This window comes from Lissotriton vulgaris, chromosome 10, assembly GCF_964263255.1.
Source record: "Lissotriton vulgaris chromosome 10, aLisVul1.2, whole genome shotgun sequence".
NCBI classification, from domain to species: Eukaryota; Metazoa; Chordata; class Amphibia; order Caudata; family Salamandridae; genus Lissotriton; species Lissotriton vulgaris.
Genome location: NC_141698.1, coordinates 894,464,725 through 894,492,717, shown reverse-complemented (window position 1 = coordinate 894,492,717; position 27,993 = coordinate 894,464,725). Strand labels below are relative to the sequence as shown.

At 41.4% G+C, this 27,993-nt stretch overlaps 1 protein-coding gene across 1 annotated transcript in view; it reads left to right on the top strand.

Annotated features, from left to right (window-relative positions):
* LOC147688969 (uncharacterized) overlaps positions 1 to 24,830 on the top strand; it is a 69,820-nt gene extending 44,990 nt beyond the window's left edge. The window contains exons 7-12 of the mRNA XM_086939989.1: positions 212 to 277; positions 8,489 to 8,539; positions 20,218 to 20,250; positions 20,536 to 20,565; positions 24,077 to 24,151; positions 24,659 to 24,830. Coding sequence (XP_086796115.1) covers positions 212 to 277; positions 8,489 to 8,539; positions 20,218 to 20,250; positions 20,536 to 20,565; positions 24,077 to 24,145 — 249 coding nt within the window. The 3' untranslated portion in view covers positions 24,146 to 24,151; positions 24,659 to 24,830. The remainder of the gene's footprint in view (positions 1 to 211; positions 278 to 8,488; positions 8,540 to 20,217; positions 20,251 to 20,535; positions 20,566 to 24,076; positions 24,152 to 24,658) is intronic.
* The last annotated feature ends 3,163 nt before the right edge of the window (positions 24,831 to 27,993 follow it).

Here is a 27,993-nt window from a genome sequence, read left to right as displayed (position 1 = left end):
TCATTCATTCATTCATTCATTCATTCATTCAGGGTTAAATGGTGTTTGCACCAAGAACTTCCAGAATAATTTTCGAGGACATGTAATAGCTCAGGCTAAAAATGCTTTGTGATGCGCCCTAAGTGTTCTATCTGTGACCTTAATTTTAATCTTTTTAGATTGAAAGACAATCCAGGCTAAAATAATTACCAGTTTCTCTGTTATCTTCTAGGAAAAAATTGCAGCTGAAGTTGGGAATGCTCTGCAACAAATCCGTGGCCCTGTCAGAGACCTTTTGGTAACACTAACTTATTTGGGTTATAATTGTGTGATATATGTTTCCCAATTTATCTTGTGACTGACTTACCAAGGCTCACCATTTCAGGGCACTTTGAAATATAAGAGGTAACTTAGACAAACAACTTACCTACAGCGTCTTCCCTGGGCACCCACTATAAATGCAGGATTAGTGATCCATATCATAATGTAAATATGTATGGAAACTATCCAAATATTCTCCAAAATGAAAATGTGTAGGCTGTCTACGAGACTCCCCTCTCAATATAGGCTACCACTAACCATTTAACTTAGAACTAAAGGTATGCCTCCATTAATTGCCACTGCAACTGTTGACATGCTTGGTGCTCTGACTTTAAAAAACCAAAATCCTGGATCACTGCAGATCTACATAAAGTATCTAAAACTACATACTGAGCAATAATGTGATGGACTGGAAGAGGCCCAACCTAATTGAAAGCTGCTGAGATGAATTCGAACATAACACTCATCATCATTTATTATTCCCGTTTATAAGTCAGACCATAATACATTTTTAAAGAGTGCTCATATTTTCTGCTTGAAATTGGTATACATAAACTAAAATGATTTACGAGAGGAAACAGTACACACCTTGTGGGTGCAGACACCTTTTCCATTCCTCATAGTCAGAAAATGTTAATTCCAATGTAATTAGGGAATGCAATGGAGAACCACTAATTGAATGTAAAATGCAGTCTGCCTGGAATGGTTTATATGGAGGTGGCCACCAAGATGATGTCAATCTTTGCCAACTGCCCTTAGATTTCACTTCTTAGTTACAGTTTTGATTCACCAGATTCCTTGGTGAAGCACTGAACCTGAAGCCTGAGCACCCCTTGACAGTTCTTGACAAAATGTGATCAAGATGAATTGATACTATAAGGGAGTCTGAGTTCACAACCTCTCTTACCCCCTTGGTTAATAGAACAGCCTGAATAGCTGTATTGAGTACCCAATAATGACCATTTAACTAGAAGCTGGACAATATAACATGCTTCATTTGATGCTTAGGGTCAAGGTTAGGAGACTGTAAAGCCTGAAGCCACTACATTATACTTGCTGTATTAGGTCAATACTAGCATTGACATCTGTCTTGTTCCAGCATGTTTATTTTCATCCTCATGCCCCTGTAACCCTAATGGAAGACTACAACCATGCCTTCTAATTGCTCTCTTGCAATAATTTATCTTTTTACATTATGGTTTCTTATATTTAACTCTGGTGTTTTGCCTGACTGCAGTTCAGTTATATTGCTGCACTTTTTGATTATGAAGGAGAGGAACAGGGATGCAAAGTCATTGCTAGCTATGAATTGGTATTTTTTCATATGTTATGGCAATGCCATGGTATGCATTTTTCCAGTCCCTTTTTGATAGTCCTAATGAGGCAGCAATACATTCCCACAATGATACACACCACCCACTGTAGGTACCAGCACCAGCATCCAATCAGCTATGTCATGATACTATGTAGTTGTAGATGTGTCCCATGCAACACAAACTACTGGAACAGCTCTTGAATTGAACCCCCATAAAGTAAAAACAAGGGAACCCTACTCACAAGCGAGCCTGGGTGATTAAGTATTATACATAACATCTATATGATGATAGAATGCCAGTTGCAATGGTTCGCTTTTTCTCAATTGTCGACGGCGTTTCGATCCTAGTATGGATGTAGGGTCTCTTCAGGACCTATGGTGTGGGGTACATCTGATTTCGAATTGGCTAGAGTATACGTTGTGCGCCAGCGTCAGTCTTCCCGAGGTGCAATGACCAGGAAAGAAATTAACCCTTTTCCGGGAAATGCAAACAAGCACCCGCATTGAATGAAATAATTATTACATGCTTCAGAATCTTCACGCAAGCCAGAGAATCTAAAGGACAGCCATTGTGCATCCCAGAATTGCTGCAACCCACACGCTTATTAGGGAACCTGGCTGGGTTTCCCTAGTAAGTATTTTACTTCACCTGCACACGGTTTCAGATACACTTTGTGGTTTACAAAAAGCGACCACTATCTTTTTTCATTTTTCAAGTACATAACATCTATATGATGATAGAATGCCAGTTGCAATGGTTCACTTTTTCTCATTTGTCGACGGCATTTTGACCCTAGTGGCTAGATTATACGTCTTGCATGTGATCAACCGTGTGCAGTTGAAGTAAAATACTTACTAGGGAAACCCAGCCGAGTTCCCTAATAAGCGTGCGGTTTGTAGCAATTCTGGGATGCACAATGGCTGTCCTTTAGATACTCTGGCTTGCGTGAAGATTCTGAAGACTGTAATAATTATTTCATTCAATGCGGGTGCTTGTTTGCATTTTCCGGAAAAGGGTTAATTTCTTTCCTGTCTTTTAGCAGCAAGACCACCAGCGTCAGTCTTCCCGAGGTGCAATGGTCACTGCACCCCGGGAAGACTGACGCTGGTGCACAACGTATACTCTAGCCAATTCGAAATCAGATGTCCCCCACACCATAGGTCCTGAAGAGACCCTACATCCATACTAGGGTCGAAACGCCGTCGACAATTGAGAAAAAGCGAACCATTGCAACTGGCATTCTATCATCATATAGATGTTATGTACTTGAAAAATGAAAAAAGACAGTGGTCGCTTTTTGTAAACCAAAAATTGTATCTGAAACCTCACACATATTGTTATATAAATGTTTTTTTTGGTTCATAATTTCACTTGGGACACACTACACAACTGTAAATATTTCCTGTAAATCGTAAAAAATTGTTTTTCACTGGAAAACATGTTTTCAATACAAACATTGAAGAACTGAATCAGTGTGTTCATGTGTCTTTCTCTATCTGACATCTCACCCCAATCCCTGCATATATACGTGAACCTTTCGCCAATGCTTGAATCAGCATTTAAGTATCTTCCCACTGGAGCTACTGTTGTTTCTTATAATACTTGAATTGAACCCCAGCAAAGAAAGTTTAACTTGTTATATTGTGCCTCATCTTTTTAGGCCTGGCATTAGCTTAAACCTTTTGATTTTATTACAATTATATATATATATATATATATGATTTTATATAAACATATATATATATATATATATATATATATATATATATATATATATATATATATATATATATATATATATATATATATATATATATATATATATATATATATATATATATATATATATATATATATATATAAATCAGCCCACTTCCTCCGTTTACACCGGGACCTGTAATGTGCAATCCAGGGGCGGAGGTCGCCCTGTATTAATTGTTTTCCACCAAGCACAGCGGCCGCTGTGCATATGCACTTCCAATCCAGTTAGTTCCGAAGAATTCCACAAAACAGTGCGTGTGCTCAAAATAGATTTATTCCATTAAAGTTCCAGCATGTGATACACGGCAAGTATGGGACAGGTGCCTGCCTCGCATTGTAGCTGCTGGTGAAGTGTCACTGGGCCCCCCCTGCAGGGTCCCAGATCTTTCGATCCAAAGTTGAACCAAGTAGGTATCAGCCTGGACCTGCCAGCGCAGTGGGTCACTTTCCACGACCGGGAGCGGCTGTTACAAATCCAACAATGCACGAAACCCAATTTGGAAATGACCACAGGAAATGGATCCAAAACTTCACTTTAATACCGGCAGCTTGCCAGCAGACTCCCAGTCACAGGTGTCCTCACAAAAATACATTAGCCAGACGCGTTTCGAGAGACGAGACTCTCTTCTTCAATGGCATTGGTTTGTAGTTGCAAAGGGACGTATTCTTTAATGCACATCTTTAAACAGTTCCCGCCCCACTGGGCATGTCACCCACTGCGGCTTTGTGGGATCTGTAGTGCCAAATAAGTTCCAAGTGGGTGCATCTCTTTGTTCGAATAAAACCATATCAAGTCCAAGTGGAAATGAAGTCCACAAGGGACAGGTGCCTGCCTCGCTTTGTAGCTGCTGGTGGAGTGTCACTGGGCCCCCCCTGCAGGGTCCCATATCTTTCGTTCCAAAGTTGAACCAAGTAGGTATCAGTCTGGACCTGCCTGCGCAGTGGGTCACTTTCCACGACCGGGAGCGGCCGTTACAAATCCAACAATGCAGGAAACCCAATTTGGAAACAACCACACGAAATTGAACCAAAACTTCACTTTAATACCGGCAGCTTGCCAGCAGGCTCCCAGTCACAGGTGTCCTCACAGATATATATATATACCGTTATTGTATGAAATTGTATGAAATTGGGGTATTAGTTGAGAAGAGTGACTGACTACCCACCTCAAATAAAAATCACAATCCTTGTCAGGGTGACGTAATAAAGTCACTACAATATTCTGATCTCAACCCCTTGGTAGCTATAGCATTGACCAGACAAGAAATGTGTAAGTTATGTATATAGCACCAACACAATAATAGATTCAAAACACAACAAATGGAAAATCCCAACCTAATCTGGAAGAATAGTTTACATTTTACATTTTATTGATTAAAATAGCACCAAAGCAATTAAAGTTCAATAAAGGAAACCAAACAAATGAATTTGAAAGTTTAAAATAAAAATAGCACCAAAAAGCGCTAAGCATCAACTTCAATCTGCTTGGCTTGACAAGCACCAAGGCAGAAGTTATGGGTGACCACAATGTAGTGTGGGTAGGATACAGAAACCAGGTTCTACCCATTCAGACGCTTTCCTCCTGACTCAGTTTATGGAATGAAAATCTAAAACCTTCAGAGGAGCAAGGCAGCATGCAACGGCCAAAGGGGGCTCATCAACACTGGATATCTGTTGGATGAGGTCTCAGTGAAGTGCTGACTTTTGGCAGAAAAGTTGCAAGCATGTAAAATTTGAAATTTTCCCCCAGACATGGTCCCTCATCGGAGAGATACTTTTGGTGACTTTACCCAGTGAAGATGTCTATTTTCAGACTTAGTTACGTTTTTGCGACCTTGGATTCTTCCAGCAGGGCAAGGCAGTAGGCTATAGCTTAAAAAGGGTCCACAGGGCCGAACTCCTTCCCATCAAGGTCCTGCTGAATACAATTGGAAGTCAGCCTTATCACCCTAGGAGCCCACGTCTTTGTCCTAGGTGCAAGACACAGCAGATCCAGTCCTCCGCAGCCCTTATTAGTTAAGAGACAGCAGGTTTAGCCTTTTTCTGTTCCCACAGGTCCAGTAGTGCCTGGCACCACCCTGTTTCAGTAGTACCTGGCAACAGCCTGTTGGTGAGGTGACACCCTAACCAATAGGGCAAATGTTACCAGGTGTAAGCAACATTTCCTGTGTTCTCTCCTGCAAACAATCCCACTCTACCCCTCTCTGCCTAAAGATTGTGGAACCCTTCTCCCATTGTGCAGAGCCTGTGTGTCCACCACATTGGAGTGGTAATGGAAATGAACAGCACCTCCTCAGTGGTCTCTCTATACCAGTTCTGAGGCCAGCTCCCCTCCCACTGTGATTGGAAACTGCCTGGCAGAGAGAACAAAAAATCACCCTGCCAAAGTGCCATCTAACATTTGCTTGTGGCAGGGTAGGCCTTCCATGAAATTAATTAAGTTCCTGGCCACAGCCTGCTGTTTGTGCTGTTAAGGAAAATAAAACAACACCTCCCAAACCAAAGGCCTTTGTCTCTGCTCTGGGAGCAGAGACAAGGGGTGCTGTTCAGCTGCTGTATGACAGTTGGAGGTCATGGACATGGACTCCCAGAGATTTAAGGCAGGGAAAAAGTAACTTTCTAAAAGTACCTTTTCCTTATTTAGTATTAAAAAAATAATTTTTAATAGCTATTAAATAGAGTCCTGCAACTCTATTTTTAGCTGACAAGTGGAATTTGCAGTTTAAAAACTGCAACAAAACCAGTACAATGTTAGGCCTGAAGCCTTGTTTGTATTGTCACTGTAGTGGGTGGGGCAATAAGTGCTGTAGACAACTAGTGATATTTAATTACAAGACCTAGGTACACTTGGTACCAAATACTAGGGACTTATAGGTAACCTAAATATGCCACTTAGGGGCATATCAATTTCATCATGTTGAAAGGGGGAGGATAGGCACTATGCAACTCATTAGCAGGGGTAAAGTGCACAGAGTTCTACAGCCAACAAAAACAGATAAGGCAACAATCTGAGAGTACAGCATGCAAAATATGACAATTTCTTACAGATATTTATAGGATGTTTCCGGTATCTCATCATCCATTCGTCTGTCACTGTGTCATTCATATTCTTAGGCCACCCACCAAAGCATACAGCATGGGGCACATGGTCAGCTGACATCAGCAATTGGCTTACCTCTCTGTGAGTGACAAGATTCTGTTCTTGCACAATGTACACATATAAAGGTAGTCCACTTTGGCAGTATTTAATAAATACATTAATGAGCATTAGCACAGCCAAATGTTTGGCATACAGCACCAGACCTATTGGCTTTCCCAATGCTTGCTTATTTTGTAACCTGGATAATAACAATGAAGCCTGCACCAGGAAACATAGAGACACAAGGCCACCAGGCCACTCAAAGAAATTAGAAGACTAAACTGCTAAATGAAACATTCAGAGATTTTTTTTTGCCTTAACTGTTGTTTAACTACTGAATATTTGTACATGCGCCCCTCTGGCCATCATAGAATTTCACCTTTTTCACTTTTGATTTGTCGTTGATATCTCCTGCAGCCAGTGCATTTTTTGTGCACCACCCTTTGTCTGAATACATTGCTATTCTGAGTCTATTCTGTTTCTTTTTGAGGTAGTCCTAATACCCCTCTACCCACTAACTCTGATTCAACATCTAAAGTTATGTAGATATCTTCATGTGTTCCAGCTTGAGAGTTGAGATGTTTCTCATTGCTCATGTCGGATATCTTAGAAACCTGTCCATTGTCAGGCAACATCAGTTCTACCACACACACAAGGTGCATAAACTATGGAAGAAAACCTACTACTATTGAAACTTTGGATTGTATCCTTCTCAATGCATTGTTAGGCACCAAATTATCTACTCATGCCCTTCTGTCCCCCTTCCACCTCCACCTGTATAGATCTGGTGACATTTGGTGTGGTATTGTGACTATGCCACCAGTGCCACATCATGATACACGGCCCAGAAATATATAGCTCATATTGATTTTGCTTTATGCATTTCGCTGTCTGTTATATGATTCTGCCTCCGTCTTGATATACACTATCATCTTGTCCTTTTCTAGCTTAAACTTGAACTTGAAATTGAACAGCTTTAGTATACTGGCAAAGAGCAAAATGCACTATTTTGAAATTATTTCTTGGAAACTTAGAATTAAATGAAAACTTGTCCTATTTTTTCATATGTTTATTGTTAATAATGATTTTTTCCCATTTACAAAATGAAATATTATGTCATCATTTTTATGAAAAAAAATTAGAGGGAAGAACTTGAAGACTGTAGCCCTATAGGAAGCAGGGTACTCTCAGAAGGTATGGCCTCCAAGACTATCTTGTATACTTACTTACTTACTCATGAATAACAGACCTGACAATCTCAACCTCCTCAGGTTCAAATAGGAGGTTGAACTGAGACCAATAAAAGGTATTGATTGGGAAGCAGCCCTAATGCATTCTCGTGAAGTGGCGATAAAAACAGCCTGAGGCTTAGACAGTTGAAGGTACTGCACAGCCTATTTCATAGGCAATGGTTGTTTGAGATGGGTAGAGCGCAGACTTCTAATTGTTTACATTGTGAGGATAGGGAGGGGTCTTTTTTCATTTAGTATGGGAATGCCCACATTATATTCATTATATAGAGGCAGAGAAGGTGATTTATAGTGTGTGAGGCTGGCTAAAGAAAATTTGGTGTGGGCCCTGGATGGCCTATTATGATCCAGACTGGGAGTCTGAAACATACCCTAACACCCTGATAGGGAGAGATGTCACCCTAGGGGAATAAGAACCCTCTGTGCCACTGAAAGCACAGCACGAAGATTGCTGAGGATGGAGAGGCTGAGGAGAGCTCACCGATGGATGGTTCACACCCCCCCTGTCGCTGTCTTTCAGTGTTATATATGTTAATTCAGCCAGGATTGCCTCTGTATTTGCATTTAATGTGTGCCGATTGTACAGGTCATGGTGGTGAGGTTTGTAAAAAGCAATAAAACAGTACAAAAAGTAATAAATAAAATGTTCTGGTTGGAAAGCAATGCATTGTGCTATTCTGTCAAAAGGACATCTCACTGTGATTGCCTTTACTATTTTCTAGATACAACTTAAACTTGAGGAACCTGTTTTTGATCTGCTGTGTAAACTGCTGGTAAGTCTCTCTCCTCTTTGGTTTATCTTGGGATTCCCCTAAACAGAGAGAACATTACCCTGTCACCTACCTTGTATCAGGCACCAGGGGTACCTCTTTCAGCAGTGATGAGGGTCCTGAACTCCCCTGACCTGCTGATTAAGGTCCTACTGGTTCAAAATGTCCTGCAGCAAGAGATCATGAAGCTACAACTTCTGTGTCTCTGCTAGGAAGCCATCTTAAAAATAATTACAATTAAACCACTAACTTATTTGTTTTTCTTTTCACAACTAGTGAAGGATGGAATGTACTCTGCCATACACTAAAGACACCAGTATTTAACTATGATTTAACTTTAGTAAGTAACAGCATTAAGTCTCATTGCACTTATCATGACAAAAGAAAAACGAATGGGCTTATAATACATGCCCTTTTCCGCAAGAAGCTCCATCTGCATCCTTCCAAAGTCAAAACAGAGCAATTCCACCCTATGTGTATTACTCTATCACAGTAAATTTCAGCCTCCGCTGGAAATAATCATATTATGCTATCATGCGCACAATGCTAACACCTTCAAGCCAAAAAATGTCAGGTGTTAAGGTCCATTAGAGAGATCTGAAGCATTAGACAAATAAATGCATTGTCCACATCAGAGCAGATTAGTTTTGTTGTCAAGCTACTGTTATACTCCAAAAAGATTTTTTATTGTCAAGTTAATTAAAGCTCACAATTAAAATACATTGTTTATAAAAGAAAGTATATCAAGGATAAAAAGTTAGTTATCAAAAGTTAAAATATTGTAGTTCATATAATTGGTTGGTCAGTCGATGTGCCTCGTTTGGGTCGCCAACCCAAGAATGCTCAGTGTCACTATCTGGCTATTGCACTGTTACATCTTTTTGTGCTTCCTTGATCCTCATTGCCACTGCGTCAAGGAATTTTGTAATTCTGCAGTTTAGTTGAGTCTCTTGCGGGTTGAAACACAATTTCACTACCTGTCGACAGGATCTAATCCCCTTTTGATTCCAAATTACACGTAGTAGTGTTCTCCTTATGTCAGTTAAACCTGGGCAAATACATATTATGTGGGTTAGATCTTCAGAGCCTGCTCCGCAGAGACGGCAAGTTTGGTCTTCCTTGTTCCTTTCCCATGGGGCCAAGTGAGGGAGAATTGGTAATATGCCTAGGCGCAGCTTTAAGAATTTCTCCTTGGTCTTCTGTTTGAACCCATGGTCTAGGTACACTTGGGGCTTTAAAGTTTTGTAGTCATTTAAGACTAACCATCCATGGGCCCTTTTTGCCAGATTTTCTTTGTCTTCCAGTAGCGATGTTATTTTCGTTGCTTTTGTTACTAGCTTTTTAAAGCTCTAGTGGTCTACTGTGCTGTTCCAGAGGCCAGTCAGTTCGAGACTTTCTAGAGATTCTGTCAGATACTCTCTAGCGTGCAATCGTTCTTGTCTTTGCAGTTCGGTCCAAAGGTGGGTATTTAGGGTGCCTGGCTCTGCATTTCTGATCTTGTGCCAGTATTTTATAAAGCTACCCCTTCTTTCCACTGTTTGTTTTTGTACCCCGAACTCCAGACAAATTTGTGCAGGAGATGCGTAGCTGGGTAGCTGAAAGATTGACCTATAGGTTTTGGCGATCACCTTGTCGAGTGTCAATGCATCTCTTCCGAAAGTGGATTCGCCCCCATATGTTAGTGTCGGTTGGAGACGGGCTCCAAGTACCTGTAGAAAAGGCTCAAGCGTGTGGTCTGGCAGAATCTTCTTCAAGGGTTTCATCGCGAGGTGGCTCATGATTCCTTTTCGGTGTAGCGACTCTAATTGGGGTTTAAACGACCCTCTGTTTTCCACCAGAACACCCAGGTACTTGTAGCATGTTACTTGGTCCAGTTTGTGTCCGTCCAAAAACCAATTGTTCTTCCTGATCTTTTTGTAGATTACTGCCATGATTCTTGTTTTTTTCAGGTTGATGGTTATGCCATTGCGGTGTGAGAATGAGATAGTGGTGTTTAGAAGATGTTGGAGGCCTATTGGGGTGAGACTTATTAAAACGAGATCTTCGGCATAGAGGAGATTGGTCAGCGTAATGTCCCCCAACCGTGGGGCGTGCGATTTGGTGTTGTCCAATTCCTCTGGTAGGTCTGCCAGTTAAAGGTTGAACAAGCTCGGGGCTAGGACGCACCCTTGTTTCAGGCCGTTGGAGGTGTTAATTCGCCTTGATAGGTGCGTCCCATCACCCAGCTTGATCCTGACCCAATTGTTGGTGTGGAGTAGAATGAGTTGGTTCAAGAGGGGGTATGATTTTCCCCATTTTTCGAGCTTTTGCCATAGTTTACCCATGTCCACATGGTCAAAGGCTGAGCTGTAATCTATGAAGCTCAAGAACAGTGGGTTCTTTCCAAATTTTGCCGCATCTGTTAGTAACGACAGAGCCATAATGTTGGTGGAAATTCCATGTCCTCTACAGAATCCTGTTTGAGTTGGTGGAATTATGTGGTTTGTCTCTGCCCACGATGTGAGTTCTTCTAGTAGTATGCCCGCGTAATACTTTGCCTCTATATCTAATAGGGCAATCAGCCGATAGTTACCAGGATTACTCCTGTCTCCTTGCTTGTAGATGGGCTTATGATAGATCCATTCGAGGATTCTGGACATGTTTCTAGTTCCAGAGTGCTCGTAAAGAGTGGCACTAATGTGTTGCTCCAGAATTCTGAGTCATGCTTGAATATTGCTGGTGGAATCCCATTTGGGCCCGGGGCTCCTTCCATTTTTCCCTTCTTGATTTCGGTTTTAATCCGGTTTGCGGTTATTTTAATGTCATTTTCAATGCTGAGTGTTGATGTACTGTTATTCTTTGCCCCCCCCCTGCCTTCTCTGGATTGTATTGTGCTCTTGTACTTTCTACTGCAATTCTAAGCCCTTTTTCAAACTTTCTTGTTTCACTGTTCTCCTTATTAGGCTCTTTTTCTTGTGTTATCGGGCCTGAATGGTTGTTTTATTTGGGTTGGTTGAAGTGGTTGTGCAAATAGTCTGCCCAGGCTGGCTCTGATATATGTGAGCTTATCCCGTGATGCCCTGGTCGCTGCAAACTGTGAACCGTTTACCAAAATTTGGCGCTGTTTTTTAGTTTGGAATCATACTTTATTTTTGCCCAGAGTTCGTCGTTCGCCTGCCTCTTGTTTTCCCAAATTTCCTTTTTTAGGCTTACTTTTAGACCGCGTAGGGTGTGTTGTAAGTGTTCTTTTGTGGGCTGTATGCGCAGTTGTTTCAAAGTTTGCTTGATATCCCTTTTGAGGCTTTTTATCTCCGGTGTACTTGTCTTTCTCATTGTACTCTTCGAGGATTTCCCTTTAGACGTTCTTGGTTTGGTTGCGTGTTTGGTCCGAGGTCCTTTATGAACCCTTCCTAGACCTCTGTTTGATTTGCAGCCGAGTTGCTTTGCTGTGTTAGCTCCTTTGCGTCGGTGGAGAGTGCTTCAATGTTGTCTTGTTTAAATCTGATGCATTTGAAGTCTGTTGTTTATTCAGAGCCGTAGGTAGCCCTGACTTCCTTGGAGTTTCCACTAAGGGTATTTAGGACAATTTCTTGCGGCAGATGGTCGCTTTGATCGCTGTCGCCCAATTGAAATGATCTGATGGCGTCAAATAGGGAGAGGGTTACAAATGTGTAGTCTAGGTAAGAGGAGGATGTGACAGAGTGGTAAGTTGCTGCTGGGGGAGTGTCTTCTTCAAACCGGCCATTCAGTGCTCTTAAGTTTAGTTGCTCTAGGTCTTTTAGCAATTGTGTTGAATATTTTGTTGGTTTTATTGCCGGCACTTGTGCTTGCACTGGTATTCCCCATGCTCTGTTGAGTTCTTGTGCTATTTCGTCTTCCGCTGCAGTGCCAAAGAGAAAGAGATTAAAGTCTCCTGCCAGGATTATGTCCTCAACTTCCCCCTCAGTCATGATTCTTGCTGTTTCCTTGGCCAATTCTCTTGCACCCTTCTGCTTGTGCTTCGGGTGTATGTAGGAGTTGATTATTACAAGAGGGTGATCTGGGTTCCTTGTGTTGCGTGTAATGACTGCCACCTGTATCACGTTAGGAGCTATGGTTTTAGTTTTTATTTCCCTCATTGATCCTATTTTGAGTATTGAGGCAAGGATCGTTAATCCTCCTGAGCTGTGGCCAAAGGATGAGGTCCTGGTTGCAGGGAAGGTTTGCGTCATATATTCCTCCAAGGCTATCTCTTCTACTTCCCAGGTTTCTTGTAGTAGTATTAAGTCAAATTACCTTAGGTATTTTAATGTTTCCTGGTCGTCCAGTTTGTCAGTTAGACCGTTGATGTTCCAGATACATATTCTGAGGGCAGATGAATTCGTTGTTGGAGGTTTTGTTGTTACCGCTTGAATATGGGATGGCCTGCCTTGGTAGCCTGGTGACTGGCTGACTGCTCCTTTTAATATTGATGTGGCTTTGGGGCGATGTTCTCTTTCGCTTTCTTTTAAGAATGGCGTTGGGTAGAATGGCCTTCTGCCTGGTTCAAGTTTTATTCCCCACTGTGCGAATTCGTTATACTTTTCTAGGATACGATCGACCCGGTCATTTGTAGACCATGTCGTCTTAGTTGTTTCTGAGTTATTCTGTACAGATGCAGGTTGAAATTCGATTTGAAGTAGATCGGTTGAAGAAATTCCTCCAGGCCCTCAATTGAGTTAATCAGTTTTTTAATGTTCCCTCTATTCAAGACGTCCACTCTGCCTCTGGATTTGTACTCTGGAACAAATATTAATATGTCTGTCTTGTTGGACGAAGTAGCGCGTGTTGGTTGGACTGCAGTTTGGACGGGGTCGTTAGCCCTGTTGAAAGGTTGGCTACGGTTGAAATCTGTTGTGACTGTGGTTTCCCTTGGTTCGGGGTATTCGTAATCCTGCTCCAGAGCCGGCAGGCTCTCGTTTTGTGGCGCGGAGGTGTGACTACTAGTTGAGTTGCATTCGTTGGTCGCTCGGTCTGGGCTTTTCCGCTGATGTGTGGTTTGTGTCTTTAGCTTCTCCTTATGCCCAGGGTGATCGATTGTTGTTGTAAATACTTCTATTGTGTTTGTTGTTTTTTAGTTTGTCGGAGGATCGTGCGGGAATCAGTTTTTCCCCTGGAGTCAGTTTTTTGCCTGCGAGCAGAGTCCGCTCGGCCTCATTGTAGGAAGATGCAGTCTCATCTTGTTCCTCCTGGCAAACGGGCTCCTTTTGTTGCCTTTCCTGCTCTTGGATGATAACTATCGTTTTCCCGTTCCTGTCTTTCCTTTTTTGTTTCCGGCGGATTTGTGAGTTATTTGGCACTGCTGTGCTCCTTACTTCCGGAGACGGGAGGGTTGAGAGTAAATTTTTGGGCAATTGGGTGGCTTTGGGAGAGCAAGTCTTCTCATTTTGATGTAACTTATTCTCTGTTTTTGGCGGTTTTCCATTTGGTTGTAGGTCCCTGATCTCATTTCCCTCAGTGGCTGGGTCTGTTGGGACCGGTGCCATGATTGGTTTCAGGTCGTCCAGAAGGCTCTCTAGCATTGTTGGTAGCGTCGCTAGCATGTTTATTATTGGGAGGCAGTCGCATTATGCTTTTGCTAGCGCTGAAAGTTCTGCTGCTTCCTGTCCCCTTTTTATAAGACCGTTTAGGTCGCCTAGTTTCCTCTCAATCCCTGGGGTAAACTCAGCTAGCGTTTGTAGTACTGTTAACTGCATGTCTAATTTTTAAGCCGCCACTAAGTCTTGCCACTCCCGTGATGCAAGGAAGGTCACGTCGTTAGCTGTGGCGTAGGGGTTCTCTTTTTTCTGACTTTTAGGTGTGTTGGGTATGTTAAAACGGCCTGTGTCACTCTTCTCCTTAGGTGCCATTTGGAGAGAGTTTTGCGCGCTTGTGGGCGTAGATGGGGGGGTGCTACTTGGTTGAGGTGTTACTTCCATTCCTTCCTGTTCACTCGGGGCTTTTTGCTGCGGCGATCGGACTGATAGATCGCCCCAGTCATGTAGATCTTGAAGTTCAAAAATGATGGAAGCATCTAGTGCTCTGTTTACTCTTGGCCCACTTGGAGTGGTGTCCTTAAGTGGAGAGCTTTCTGTTGTTATCCTCCTGGGAGGGTCTGTGTGTTTTGGGGACTCCTCAATGTCATATTTAGTGAGCTGCTAGACTCCTCTGACCGATCTGTTGTTGTGCAGGCTGCGACGCCTTTTTCCTTGTTGATTGTTGGCCCGCTTTCAGTTGATACCTTCTGCGAATTGCCGATGTGGATGCCCACCACTACAAGTTTTGAGGGTCTTTCTGCTTCCGATGGTTGTTGTGCTTCTAGTGGGGGATATTCTATCTTCCCAGGTTCCAGAGGGGTGGGTAGATGTTCTATATTCCCGTTTTTTGTAAAGATTGCTGCTCCGGGGTGTTTTAAGAACGCAAATTTCGTGTAAATTTTTGGTTGGTAGGTATGTGGAATTTTGCTAGCTGGTTCTCCGTATATAGTTATAAGGTCTTCAGTTCTGACTCTTTTTAAACCTTTGTTTGGTTTGCTTGGTTTTCTTACATTTTATTCGTTTTTTGGGCCCGTTGTAGTTGGTGAGTAGTTGTCTTTAGTGGGTTCCGAGCCGAGTTTTGAACTCCTAAAAGATGGTTTCTTGAAGCTGACTGTAGAAGTATTGGGGGAGCAGTTGTGCCCATGCTCCAAGACCCTGAACAGCTCTCTAGGTATGATCCTATTTTAGACAATGGCTGTAATGACAGAATATCCAACTTGGAAGTAGTAGCCATCAGGTTGCTTTTTTAATCTAAGACTTCGGAGAACTTGTTGGACGGCATGCACTCCTCTCCTTTAGAACATTTTCTACTGCAATCTTGCATCAATCAACCTCAAATCCTTTAGGCCTATAGAGAACTTTCCTGGGTTTTGAACACATGTTGGAATTTAGTTTTTGGGGCGAATGTTGTACCTACAATACAGTGTACATAAATTTTGTATGTAATTACATTATTTTAAAGTACATTCACAATAACGGGGTGCCTACAGGTGTTTATAAATTGGCATATAATATCAAGAAATAATAATGTGAAGTAATAATCTACATGTTACAAGAGAGTATGAAAACCGCCAAAGAGGTGCATTCAAATGACATTGTTTTGGGTGACAAATGCAAAAACCACAGTTGATGGACAGAATGCATAACAATGTCATACATTCACCCCAGTACAGAGATCTGGGACTAAATCCATCGTTTTTTTGTTGTTGTTTTTTTTTTGGCGCAGGGTACATTAAATGAGATAACTACCTCTGTTTTACATATAAGCAGTAAAAGACCCCTTTAGGTTTGCAAGACAGTTTTGAATTGTATTATAAGTCGAAGTGAATGAGATCAAAAGAGGTTTTGGGTTAACGACATCTGACATCCCAGATCATCTGCATCCAGAGCAATAGAAGGAATTTACAATAGCAAATCCCTAGTAGTTTCCCTGAAAATAGGCACCAGTATTTTTTATGAAGAACACAAATAAAAGGTTTTCAGGGGGAGACCAGCCAGAGAGCAACCCAAAAATTGATGTGGTATAAAATAGGGTTTTCTCTGAAGGGAGAAATGTTGTTCTCCTTTCGAAGCTATAGTTATTTGGTGCAAATACACTGATGTGTTGCAGCAACATAATTGAAATACTTATTTATTACATTTCCAATTGCGTATTTGTTTATTGTTATGAGTCCCTTTTGGAAGATGTAATAGTTAAGTACTCCTGACATGCTTTGTGAATTCAAATAAATGTGTACATTTCTTCACAATATAGTAGTAGCCTTACAGAATCTAAATTCTAACTTTTGTTGTGAATTGGACCCTAAGTTATTAAAGAAACTGCCACAAAAAGATGTCTGTACATTGTTTTGTGGTTTTTATAAGAATGGTGCCTCTCCTGGAAAATAACTATGTGTCTGCATGAGTGAGGACGCTTATTTCCCTCCCAAGGAGCTGTAGATAACCAAGGCACCTAGTTGGCATGTCTGTGTTAACGGTGGTTGGTCAAAAATCTACTCTATTCTTTTAACATATTTCTTGTTGGGCACAGGTTGCTGCTTTGTTCCAGCTGATGAGATCTACCCCTGTATTGCCAATCAGACAAGCAAATGCCTTGCTAATTTCAGCCTTTTCTATCCTTCCTCAACTAAAGAGTAATGCCATTGGTAAAGTAGCAAAGGCAGTTAAATCTGGATCCCCTTTAGACCCTGCCCCACAGACATTTTTCTGAAAGGAGGTGATACTATTTTATCATCTTTGACCAACCTATATAATCTCTATTTGCAAAAAGGACAAGTTCCCAACCACTGGAAACACGCAGCTATTAGTCCATTGCTGTAGAAATCCTTCTTGGACCCCGACAAGACAGAGAATTACAGGCCTATATCTCCACTCCCTGGTGCAATCAACATTTTAGAGAGGGTGGTCAATAGCCATCTGACCAGTTTCCTGGAATTGCATAATCTTTTACATCCAACTCAAACTGGATTTAGACCAGGGTATGGCGTCAATACGGCCCTCCTAGTAGCTATGGAAGACCTTAGGAGAATACTGGTTCATGGTGGCTCAGCTGCGCTCATCCTTTTGGATATGAGTGCAGCTTTTGACACTGTTTCCCGCCCTATTCTGCAAAGTAGGCTGGAGGCGCTAGGAATTAAAGACAAAATACTAAATTTGCTGACCTCCTTTCTGGAAAATAGAAGTTTCCAGGTTAGTGTGGGACTCTGCCTGTCGAAGGTCCATCAGATTAAATGCGGAGTACCCCGGAGCTCATCCTTAGGCCCTACTCTTTATAATGTATTTATGCGCCTCTTGGCTGACATCATTTGCTCAGCAGGTGTTATGATGGTCTCATACACTGACGACACCCAGATTGCCATCGCTCTTGCTTCTAACATCTGTCAAACCCAGGCCTATTTACTAGATTGTATGGACCAGGTAAATGCTTGGATGCACAATAGTCACCTTAAACTGAATGGCTACAAGACAGAGGGCATGTTGGTCTGTAACAGTTCTTCCTTCTGTAATAATACTTCCTCGCCCCCATGCCTGGGTGATCATCCCTCTCCAAAAGAGAAAGTTAAGAGCCTGGGAGTATCCCTTGATAAGGACCTTACCATGGCATCACAGGCCAGGAAATTGGTGGGACATGTGTTGATCTTTTGAGAGCTCCCAGGAAGACGTTCAAATGGCTTCCAATTGAAACTCACAGAACAGTAATACAAGATCTCATTTTGTCACGCTTAGATTATGGCAACTTACTTTCTCTTGGTAGCCCTGTGTATGTCACCGGAAAGCTGCAGGCTATACATAATGCCACAGACAGAACTTTGCTGAATATTCCCAAATTACAATCAGCGAGACCAGTGCTGGCCAGCCTTCATTGGTTGCCAGTGTGGAAGAGAATTGAGTTTAAGACTCTTTGTATTGTACACAAAGTAAAGCATGCCAGACACCACATTTTCTGAGGCAATTTATTGTACCTCACACGAAAGCACGTGACTTAAGGTCAAAAAGTCAACTTCTCCTGGCAATGGCAAAAATAAAAAGGGCCAGAAGCGGAGGACGATCCTTTGCTTATCTGGTGCCCAGGCTTTAGAATTCCCCCCGACTGGCCTAAGAGTCAACAATAATTGCTCAGCTTTAGGAAGCAATAAAAAAAATGACCTGTTTTCTTGAAGCAGTATGTCATCCCTCAGGTCTCATATTAGCACTGGAATGCCCATGCTTGGGTAGCCATGCACTCTACAAGATCTCGTAAAAAAAAAAGAAATCCTGTATCCCAAGTGATATCTAGGCGTACATTCACTCAACAGAGAAATGTCTACTCACACTCTGACTTTTTAAGGCACCAACAACTCTTGGGAATTTTGGCAGTAGCCCAAATAACACAGGCTTCAGATCAGACTACATGCAAAAATTAAAAAAGGTTTTTTACATGTTTTTGTAAATCTATTCAAACACACCCAGATCTTAGCTCATGTAGTAGGTTATTTCGCCATTCTTTGAACTATTCCACTAAATAGTTTTAAACCTAGGCCTCTATTTAACAAGTTGGGCCCGTTAGATTGTTCTCAGATGGTAATTCTCAAATAGAATTGAGTGGATTGTATTGAAGAAGAGATGATCTTTCTTCTGTGGACCTATAAAGAACCAATTATACCTACTGTTAGGTCCAGCCTTTGAGATAGCTTTAGCTGTTTAACCAGACTGCTGTATTCCCCCAAATAATATACATGTTATCAGATCTTTCAGTCAGTGGATTTTGTTTTTGGTCTGGTAAATTGTCGTTCAAATATTGCTTCTGTCTACCACCAACTACAACATGGACCAAGGGGTCGGCCCAATTGAGTAATCAGATTCTCTTTATGCCAGTGATGACAATTGGCTTCTCAACAATGTGGATATCTACCAGTCAAATTGTCCCCTTCAGTTCCAGGGCCAATGGAAAAATATGTACTTTCCTTTTCAAAATCCTTTTTCTTTTTAAATATTTGCTTCTTTTAATTACTTTTTGAGGACCTGGCAGGTTCCAAATATTGCTAACAGGCCCTCATTGTCTCTTGCACAGCACAGAATCCCATGTACTACTTCTGGAGGTGGGCATCATACAACAGGACTTTCCACTATTTCTTAACAGTAAAGTCGTTTATAAAAACACAGTCAGAAATATTTTACTGTTTTTTGCAGTAAAGTATAATACAAACCACTGCAAGAAGTTTTCCTCTGGGAGCAGATGCAAGAAACATAGTTACTGCCATCTTACAATGTTGATGTCATGCTTTATTATTACATACCAATCCACAATGGCCAACCCAGTGCTTTCAAAAGCATCTGACATCTTGGAATGCTAACGTAATGAAATGAAACAAGTACTTCAATGGGAGCTTCTCTAAAATGCTCGACAACAAAAAGAGAACAGTGTGAAATCGGTGTTAATCTGACATAATCCAGGCTTCTCAAATATGCTCTGCAGTATACTGTAGCAAGTCCATCCACTATGTAACAATCAAGTTTAGCAGTTTAAATCAATCCCTTTCCATTTAAGTTATTGGTCTCCAGGACTTTCTTTGGCACAATTATATTATAGCCTTATAGCCAGCCGTAGAGGGCTATACCATCTGTTAAAGGCCCTCTCCAGCATTAAAGGCCCCGAGCCGAAGGCCAGGAACTTTAACAAGGGAGAGGGACTTTAATAGCCGGTATAGCCCAGCTACGAAGGACTATAAGGCTATTAGAACATTCTGCCACTAGAAGACAGAATATTCTAACAAAAAAGAATAAAGCCTTAAGGGAGCATGAAGGGATTGGAATCCCCTCTGGGTCCTTGAAGCCTTTGTTCACAGGCAGAGCTGCGTACAAAGAGACATTGGAATGTTGGAGGGCATATACCAGCCATTATAAGACCGGAGCAGTCCAACATTTCAATGTTCTAATAGAAGTTTCTTTTCAGTAATGATGTTATCTTACATTGGTTTTAACAATTCTACTACAGATGCTCAAACCCCAATTTTTAAACATAGCTTTGCATGTAGAAAGTTCACATACTCTATGTATGCTATGGATTTCTTCACTTTAGTGATGAATAGTTCAGCCTTATATAGGAAGGTTTTGACAATTATTCATATTGGACGTGTTCATCCGGAAAATTTGCATGTCTAACTATATGCAACTGTTTTTTCTCTCCAGGGTGACACTTTGTTAAAAGTTGGAGATCTTCTGGTAAGCCAAAGTATATTTTCATGTTGGCACAATTTCATGCAAATATGTTCAATCATATGCATTTGGGACAGGTGCAAAATGTTAGCTCCTGAATACAATGTACAACTAAGAATATCAAAGCACTTATTTTTCCAAATCAAGATGTCATATGACTCTGTAAGACAGACTTGTATCAATACAGTTTACATTACAGCAACACTAAATATGATAGTCTAGAAAGATGCTACAGAACATGTGGTCATGTGTCTTCTTTTCAATACAATCACAATGTCATTGTGTTTTTAGGACGACCTGACAGGCTCTCTGAATCTTGGGGTAAGTCATTCAACTTGTCTCTCATGTTGCATGGTCACCTGAAATAAAACACAGGCTATAATTGTAATTAAAGCATCAGCCCCGTTCACTAATAATGAGTTTTTCATGTTTACAACAATCTGGACTCTGATTTGAGAGAGTGCTAAAGCCCTCTCATGATCCCTCTCCCAGTGTCCTCATTATTATGGGTTGACACGCCTCAAATGTAGAATTACATTAGCTGCGTGTGCCTGTTGTGTTATTAATCTCAATAGCAGGTCAATTATTTGATGTTAATCTAAAATATATAATAATTGGGCATATCTTTGATATTGAATATTGTAATGAGGATGATGATGAGGATGATATTATCATTATTTATATCTCCTTCTTTTTAATGTCATGAGTGGGTTGCTCCTCATCAACAGTATGGACCCAGTATATTAGGGATTGTTGTGAAAATGTCTTAAGTGGGACATCTTACCTTGCTACAGAAAGTCCTGTGGTTGTCTTAAGCTTAAATAAAAACTTTTATATATCAGCCCTTTTCACTTCTTTTAAAAGGTTATCATCTAAAGAGAAATTCCTGGAAATTGAATCTGACTATGGCGCTCAGGCTACACTTAAGATGACAAGCCAAATGACTTAGACAGTAGAACATTCACCCTAATAATGAGTTTACATACAAACACAAACAAGCATTGTTAAATGCATTAAGTTTAGCCTTTGTGATTAATAATAAGTTTTTTTTGCTGTAAGGTGTAGCTTGCTGGCTAGTTTTAAAATATAAGTTACAGAAAGACTGGTAAAGTGTTATGACTTGCTTACGTACAAAAAGGCAATACATTGTGCTGCTACTAATGGTATAGTGCAGTTAAGTAATAGCAATATTGTGTGTTTAAAGGAGTTCTGACAACTTTTGGATCCGATGCCACTGCATTTGTGACTGCCTGTTTAGTAAGAAAATATAGCAATATTTGGTGTTTAGAGGAGTTATGACAAATTTTGGCCCTGGTGCCACTGCACCTGCTTCACCATTCAAATCATGACCCTATTTCCTGACAGGTAACTGCACTTGTCACTGCCTCTTTAGTACTAAATCTTGCAATATTTGGTGTTTAGAGGGGTATATAGATCTCTGAACCTCGGTTTCACTGCAACAGCAGCGCCATTGAAATCACAACCCTAGTGCCTGCTAGATAACTGCACTTGTGACTGCCTATTTAGTAGTAAAATATAGCAATAATTGGTGTTTAATAGAGTTATAACAACTTTTAGCCCCAGTGCCACTGCAGCTGGTGCACCATTTAAACAAAGCCCCTTTCAATTGCAAGGTAACTAAAATTGTGACTGTTTAGTAGTAAAATATAGCAACATTAGGTGTTTAAAGGAGTTTTGACAACTCTTTGGACCGGTGACACTGCACCTGCTGCGCCATTCAAATCATGACCCTTGTACTTGAAAGATAACTGCAGTTGTGACTTCTGACTGTTTAGTTGTAAAATATAGCAATAATCGGTGTTAGTGTGTTGCCTGGAGCTTTTGGTCACAGTACCACTGCACCTGCTGCACTATTGAAATCATGTCCCTAGCACTTGCTAGATAACTGCACTTGTGGCTGCCAGCTGTCTGTTTAGTTGTAAAATATAGCAGTATTAGGTGTTTAGAGGAGTTCTGATAACATTTGGGCCCAGTGCTACTGCACCTACTGCACCATTCAAACAATGACCCTGTTGCCTGAAAGACTGCGTTTGTGACTGCCTGTTTAGTAGTAAAATATAGTAATATTTGGTGTTTAGTCGAGTTATGACAACCTTTGGTCCCAGTGCCACTGCACCTGCTGCCCCAATTAAATCAAGCCCCTTTTAGCTGCAAGGTAAATGCAATTTTGACAGCCTGTATTGTAATAAAATATAGCAATAGTAGGTGTTTAGAGGAGTTCTCACTACATTTGGGCCCGGTGCCACTGCATTTGCTGCACTATTCAGATCATGACCCTGTTGTCTGCAAGGTAACTGCACTTGTGACTGCCTGTTTAGTAGTAAAATACAGAAATACTATGTGTATAGTGGGGTGCCTAGAGCTGTTGGTCTTGGTGTCACCGCACCTGCTGCACCCTTGAAACATAACCCTGTTGGCTCAAAGATAACATGCTCTTGCGACTGCCTGTTAAGTGTAGCATTTTAGCAATAATCTAGGATTAGTAGTGTCCCTGGAGCTTTTGCCCCAGTGCCACTGCATCTGCTGCATCATTCAAATCAAGTCCCTTTTAACTGCAAGGTAACAACAATTGTGACTGCCTATTTAGCAGTTAAATATAGCAATATTATGTGTTTAGAGGAGTTTTGCCAACTTTTTGACTTGTGGTATTGCACCTGCTGCACAATTCAATTCATGACCCTGTTGTATGCAAGGTAACTGCACTTGTAGCTGACTATTTAGTAGTAAAATGTAGCATAGCTCTTGTATATTATTTTTATTTTTAACAAACAACATTTATTACAACATTTAGAATATGATCCTAATAACAAAATAAATGAAGTTGAAAAAAATCAATCTGATAAAGCCTACAAAGTGCAAAGAAAGTTACTAAGGCATGAATAGGAAATGCCACAAGTGTTCTAAGGGTAAAGCATCTGCTGTACACAACTAAGTAATAAAAAGCAAGCATTCCAGCATACTGTTAAAAGCTGTCTGCATTTTCTGTGGGAAGAGGTCTTATCCTAACAGTGAATGGGGCTTAAACAGTGTGAACAGCTTTAGTAGACGTATTGTCAATGCGTGCAGCCAGGGGAAGTTAAAAAAAAGAACGTTACACACAAAAGCGGATTAACACAGTCATTTGGTGTTTGGAACTGTTAAGAACCCCCTTTTAAGATATATTAAATACAAAAGATTTCATAAGCACAGTAAAAACCTAAAAATGACTACAGACCGATGTCTCTAATGGCGGACATGCACCTCTTCTCCACAGACTGTAAGTGTTGTTTGAAGGCACTGGACAATAGCTGTATTTAATAAAAGGTGTAGCATTGTTCAACTTTGATTATACTATCTCCTTAGTAGGGTATCCGCTCTGCCCATAGTTACTCACAAAAGCTAGACTAGTTAAACTAACCAAGAGAACAACAGGTGAAGTGCATCCACAGGCTCATAATGATCAGAGGTTTGAGTCCCAATGGCACTGCATTATCCTTTCATTCCTTCAAGCTCATTACTAGGGAAGTGGGTAATTAGAAAATCTAATATTCAAGCACCTAAAGATAATTTACAGTTGGGTTGATATAAGTAAAAGCCTTTATTATCAATATCATACTAACATTAACCTTTACATGAGTAGCCAGTAACAAACAGTACACCATAGTATCCAGGTCCAGCACAATCCTGGGTCCGTGCTTTCACATTGTGGAATAATATCAAGAAGAACTATAATGTTTTCATCCTCAGCTGACTGATTATGTTTTCTTCCCATATAAAATTGACCTGAAATGTACTACTCTGGAATAATTATGTTTTTTGTCTTTGATAAAAGGGCATCGCTGGTGGCCTTCTCCAGGGCGGTGGCCTTCTTGGTGGTGTTAGTGGACTCCTTGGCAAATGAATTGAGGTAACGCCAATGTCTGGTTAAAATTCTAAACATGTGCATCATTCATGATGATTTCATCCCAGCACTGTACCTATTGTCACAGGTCTGTCACCGTTCAACCCATCTGTGCGACAAATAGGTGGTACCAACAGAAGACATCATCTTAAGCCTAAAAACAAATCCGATCCTATTGACCACACATGGAAATTCTGTATATTTCTTCAAATATCTCAAAGACAATCACAATAATATTTTAATTTCACCAACTCCAAATAATGAGGCTCAGGGACTAGAAATGTCAACTTAATACAAGAGCAGCCCATTTAATTCTTCCATCTACAAATACAAACCTTGCCCTGACAAACCCCTTATAAACAAAAGGAATGGTGCCAGGTCCACCTGCTACAACCACTAGTGTAGCCCCTAAGCCCTTAAGCCCAGACTTACTAAGGACTTGCACTGTCCTTGTGTGTCTCTTCACTTTCCTCAGAGAGCTGCTCAGCATTTGTGGTTGTTTTCTCTTTCTAGGAGCACAGTCTCTGACCTCTGCACCAGTGGAAGGATTCCGATGATGAATGCCTGACCCTCATCTCTTTTACATTTCGATGCAAGAGATTACCTTCTAACGTTCAATGTGAAATACAATGTTTCCTGCTGGCTTATGTGCCAATCCTTCAATAAAGTAGCAAAAGCATCATAAATACTGTCTCATCTGAATTACTGTAACTCCTCTACAAATGCTACAATGTTCACCAAGTCGAAATTAAACTGCGTTAATTAAAAAAGTTTTGGAATGCATTGATAACACTTGTTATTTACAACACTTGCTCGTCTGGTATGAAGAGCAATGGGAAGAACAAATATTATATTATCATAATTGCTTATATTTTTGGTTGTAATATTCTGACTTGCTGCGAACGTTCGCCTAATGAGATATTTTTGGTCATATGGATGACATATTTGTCATAGGATAGGAGATAATTCTTCGCATTTATGACACTTTCAATTTAGGTAGGAAAGTGTAAAGATCTGTCATTTGTGCGTCTATTTTTCCAAGCACATGAAACATAAGGCCTGATGTCTGAGACTCTTTTGCTGGCACAAAGCATTCAACCCACAAAATCATAGGCTCTGTGAGTGAAAAACAAATTCGCCATAGGTAATTTAAAATTCAAAATGTTGATTTTGCTACTCATTCTGAATTGCAAAGAGGAGGGGTGTGAAAGGGGAACGCCAATCCTCCTTTGGAATCACAGTGAAATGTATTAGTGTTTTAGAATAGGCAATATTCATTGAAATAGTCAGTGGGTCAAATCACTACAGCTTTCTCTCACTAAAGTCTTCCCTTATAGGAAACGTTTTTTAAATCAACACGTCATTTTAGTAGACAAAGTCTGCTTTAAAAAGTTTCCAAATGTTATGGGAAGCAAATTCAGGGACATAGGAATGCTGTCTCTTGCAGACCACCATTCCTACATTCACAGTTCTTCATACAACTCTGTAAATTAATATCTGCCTAGTTATTATGCAGTTTGCGATGTGACTTCTTTGTTCCTTAGTCATGTGTCAAATTGGTTTGCAGTTCACAGACCAGCTGGCCAGCTGTGGAGCCTCTGCTATGACAGAAGAGCATCACCCTCTACCCCCCACCCCCCGGCAGCCACAACAGTTGAAAAATAAAATGATAATAAACGTGTTTAATATCGTTTTATTTTTCTTCCATTGAATGAGTTTTTGAGGCGGGCCAGTGTAGGGCAAGTCATGTGGAGCAGTGCGCATGTGGGTTTGGCTTGCAATATTAGGACGGCTAAACAGGTATGTGCTCTGAAACTGCCCCCAACCCAGTTTGCTCTGCTGGGTTGCAGACAGCAGGCACAGGCTCCCAGTCTACCTGGGAATGCAAATTGAGGGCGCTCAGACCAATCCTGATGCTGCTTTTATACATGAGAGCAGCATCAGGATTTGCTGCATGGAAGGCTGGGAGCCTCGGCTGCAGCGAGGAAAAAGCAGAAGAGCTGCATTTTGTCGGGCGGTGATGCAGCAGATAAGTTCTTTTTTAAAGTTTTTATTTGAATGTTTTCCTCGTGCCTCATCACGCCATTTGCCCCACTGCCCGCCACACTGCCGGCATGCCCACCGGTAGTTGGCTTGCAATTTTGACATGCTGGCCAAAGAGGCATGCCTAGTTGGTAATCTATTTTGACAGTGAAACAAGAAGGAATATTAAGATCAATGTGAATGAAGTCATTCAGAAATACTTGGGCTGACCCAGCTTAAAGCAAGTTAAATGGACTGAGAGGTTTTCAAAGCTGCTGCAATTGTACTAAATCAACAGAAAGCATTTCCATAGCACACGGGCCTGGCCACTGAGCAGCTTTATCACATTTCCAGAAGAAGGAAATGTTGTATACAGGTTTTGAATATCAAAAAGGAGAGAGACAAAGCTTAGCAATCACGAACAGTTTAAGGTTTTTATTTTTTGTTGCAGGCAAGAAAAACGAGCACAATCAGGGGGCAGAAGGCAAGAAAACGAGCACAATCAGGGGGGCAGAGGCAAGAAAAAAAAGCTATTCCGGAGGGGTGGGGGCTATGTATCTGTCACTGCTCTCCTTGTAGGTTCGTCTTAGTGGTGAAGGGAGGGCGGCATTCAGAAAAGATCCTCAGGCAGAGCAGCGGCGTGCTGCAGTCTGGGGCTGAGTTTTTGCTTTTTAAAGTAAGTTGCCCTGGTTGTAGGAGGACGTCCCAGTCCCGCATGTTGTGCTGAGCGCTGCAGAGCAGGCCGTACTGTTTAAGGGCTGGTCATGCCACGGCGCCCCCACTAACAGCTCGAGACAGCCGGATGATGCCGCAATCTCACGCCAATCCCGGGGGAAGGCAGCCCTGGGGGAAAGAACCGACTCATAGAGGTCGCGCAAAAAATGCATTCCAATGCCGCCTCTTCATATCTTGCCGCCGCCTGATCTCTGCTCTGACCAACATTAATTGTTTATGGTATTTCTCCATATTTTACGTTTTATAATGCATAGCTCTTTCATGTGGCCTAACGGATAGACTGGTTGACCTCGGAGCTTGGAACTGGGTCTCGAGTCTACTGTGATTCTGGGCAAATCACTTAATACCCCCGCCCCCTCCTGTGCCTAACAAAATGCATGTGTCCCGTCTGTAACGGAACTGCTGCTCATGTACGCGCTATATGAAACTAAAAACAAGGAAGAAGAAATAGGACCCAGAAGGATACAGAGAAAGAGACAGCCCCAGCACTTGTTTTATCTGAAATTAAAGCATTGGGAAACTGAAGTCCTGGCACCTGTTTTATCTCAAATTAAGCATTGGGACCGTAAACCAAAAAAACGCTATAAAAGCGGCTGACATGTCAGCAACAATAATGTCTCACAATGTACACAGAAACTCCCGTCTGAAGAGCCTTGAAGATGCCAGGCAGTGTGCCTCAGAGTATTAATTAGCACAATCAAGAACTTTCCGAGCTCGTTGCAAACGGAGCCCACGCCTTTCCAGCCCAGGCTTTCTATTAAAATTTGCACAGATATGGGCCTCCTGGAGACACTGAGAGGAGGCCTTTAATTATACAGGAATCTCCAACTCCTTAACGCGCGTTGCTTTCGAGACGCTCACAGAGCCCTGTCTGCACTGGAGCCTGGCTGATGAGTGTGTGAATGAGGAAGGCTTTTGTGTGCGACCTGTAAAGGCAGTCTACATGGGCCTGGCGGTGCTAGAACTAGAATAAATACAAGCTTTGATAAGAGCAACGATATCCTTCGCGAAGGGCAGGTTCTAAATGAAGGGTACTCACCACAAGCCTCCAGCGATTCAGGCGTGAGCGAAACCGAAACCTTCTGTGGGGC